Source organism: Musca vetustissima, unplaced genomic scaffold (assembly GCF_032173495.1).
Source record: "Musca vetustissima isolate MV318-11 ecotype Yass unplaced genomic scaffold, APGP_CSIRO_Mvet_v1 utg15436, whole genome shotgun sequence".
Lineage (NCBI taxonomy): Eukaryota > Metazoa > Arthropoda > Insecta > Diptera > Muscidae > Musca > Musca vetustissima.
The window spans coordinates 205,076-207,583 of NW_026878656.1; the positions used below are offsets into that span (position 1 = coordinate 205,076).

Consider the following 2,508-nt stretch of genomic DNA (forward strand, 5'->3'; position numbering starts at 1 on the left):
AGAAAGAAACCAATCACATTGTCACTTAATATATGTGTGTGCGAGAGAGAGAAAACACTCAAGGGAGATCATAACACAACAGGTAGAACATGTTTAACAACAAGTGTGGCTACCCACACCACAAACGCACGCACACACATAATGTACCGTCTCTTGAACACTCTCCCATGTTGATCATAACGCAGAGAGGCAAATCTCAGAGAGTTCGTGTGCTTGTGTGTTCTTAAGAGATTTGTGGGATTTGTTTGCCAGAGAGCTAAGCAAACGGAGTTGTGTTGTTAAATCAGTTTGAGAGTGAACGTCGAAGAAGTAACAACTCAAAGCGGAGTAAAGCAAAAACACAAAAATAAGAATTTTTCTTTAAATAATTTCTCGCACAATTAAATCGTTCGTTTTTTTGGAACACCCTTTTTAAATAAAAACAACAAAATGATTACCATGAACGAATTGGTGGATTTAAGAATGCAACAACAAATTGCCCAAGAGATTATTTATCGCCAACAAATAATGCAACGGATACCCGATCCATTTGCCGCTGCCATGATGCCCTCCATGCATTTGCCACCCCACATGTTGATGCCGGCCCATCCCCCACTACCCGGCGTCGAGGCTAAATTGGAGAACAAAGATTTATGGCAACAATTCCACAAGATCGGCACAGAAATGATTATCACCAAGACTGGAAGGTATGTATTCGATCGCATATCACCCAATGTAGGGTATATGAAGAGAAATAGCCAAACAGGTGTGATGTCAATGTTATCAGTCATTATTCCCATGAGTCGTTGTCGTTTTAAGGCAAAAGCCACCAAGAGATAAAATTGACAAACAAACAGTGCTGGGTTGAGGGGGGTTCTGTTGAACGAGTACTCACCCACCTTAGACTTGAAAATCAAAACGTAATCTAACTAAAAATAAACAAACATGGCTCATTGGGGTGTGACTGTGATATCCACCATGTCAATAGATAATGATAGCAACGATGATCATCATCAAAATAGACAACAACAATAACAACAAAAATCTAATAAATTATTTTCTTTTCTTTGTATTTTTACAGACGTATGTTCCCCTCTATGCGTGTCTCCCTTAAAGGCCTCGAAGAAGAATCTCAATATTGTGTTCTCATCGAAATGGTTCCAGTGGGAGATTGCCGTTACAAATTCTCTGGTTCCCAATGGGTACCAGCCGGTGGTGCTGAACCTCAATCACCCCAAAGAATGTATCTGCATCCCGACAGTCCAGCCACCGGTTCCCACTGGCAAGCCCAACCAATTCTCTTCAATAAAGTGAAGCTGACCAACAACACTTTGGATAACAATGGCCACGTTGTCTTGGCCAGCATGCACAAATATCAACCACGTATCCATGTCATACGCACCAATGACTTGTCACAAATCCCCTGGGCTCCACAACAGGCCTTTGTATTTCCCGAAACCGAATTTGTGGCCGTCACAGCCTATCAAAATGATCGCATCACCAAGCTGAAGATTGACAACAATCCCTTTGCCAAGGGTTTCCGTGAAACCGGTCAATCCAAGTGCAAAAGGAAAATGTCTCTGTCGCCAGCCTTGTCCGACGATCAGAATGCCAACAGTTCGTCACAAACCGATGATGATCAATCGAGCATTGCCAGCAGCCAGGATTCCCCACCATCTCAGAACAAACGTTTCTGCAGTCGTGAAGAACCCCTACCCTATATGGATTTGAATGGGGCCATGCGCTATGCCATGCAACAGCAATCGGCTGCCTCGGCTTTAATGAACGAATTTGCGCCGGCATTTTTCCCACAAATGCCGTCGGTCGTTGTACCACCATCATCATCCATGTACATGAATCATGCTGCCTCATATATGGATGCCATGGCAATGCAACAACGTCTGCCCTTCCATTATCAACATCAGAATTCCGGCCAGTCGGACAACGAAGAAAGCTCCAGCGTGGCGGAACAAGCCAATGAGCTGTTTGTGGATGTTGTCAGCACCTCATCAGAGGATTATCAGACACAACACAATACAACACCCTCAGCATCACCTGTTAGTAAATCGAGTCAATCGCTGCCACAAACACCAGCTTCCGTAGCATCGCCATGTGGCCCCAAACGCTCGAATTCCTCCGATTCGTTGTTATCCTGTGATATGCCAACAAAACGTTCAAGTTTCAGTATTTCTTCCATCTTGGGAAGTAATACACGAAATGTGGTGACTGTTTAAATTGTGGGATTTCAATGTGGGACACTCAGCTATATCCCCTCCACCTTGCCTTTCGCATAAATAGTTTTAAGTGCTAAGTTAGAGATTCTTTCGATTTTACGTAATTATTAATTATATGCTGAGCATGTTAGTAGTTAAGTTAATATCTCTCAACAAATTACATGAAATAGCATGTTTTTTATTAGACCTTTGTATTAGTGAGTGTATTATAGCTTTAAGAAAAACAAAATTAATTAATTTATTTTTTTTATTATAAAATTTTTATTAAAAACAAAATAAACCCAATTTAAAAATA

The 2,508-nt window shown here is 41.5% G+C and overlaps 1 protein-coding gene across 1 annotated transcript; it reads left to right on the top strand.

Annotated features, from left to right (window-relative positions):
- Positions 1–414: 414 nt before the first annotated feature.
- LOC133323439 (T-box-containing protein TBX6L-like) lies at positions 415–2,213 on the top strand. The gene is made up of 2 exons (XM_061532365.1): positions 415–686; positions 1,061–2,213. Exons 1-2 carry the CDS (start codon positions 430–432, stop codon positions 2,211–2,213), a joined length of 1,410 nt encoding a protein of 469 aa, XP_061388349.1. The 5' UTR covers positions 415–429.
- The last annotated feature ends 295 nt before the right edge of the window (positions 2,214–2,508 follow it).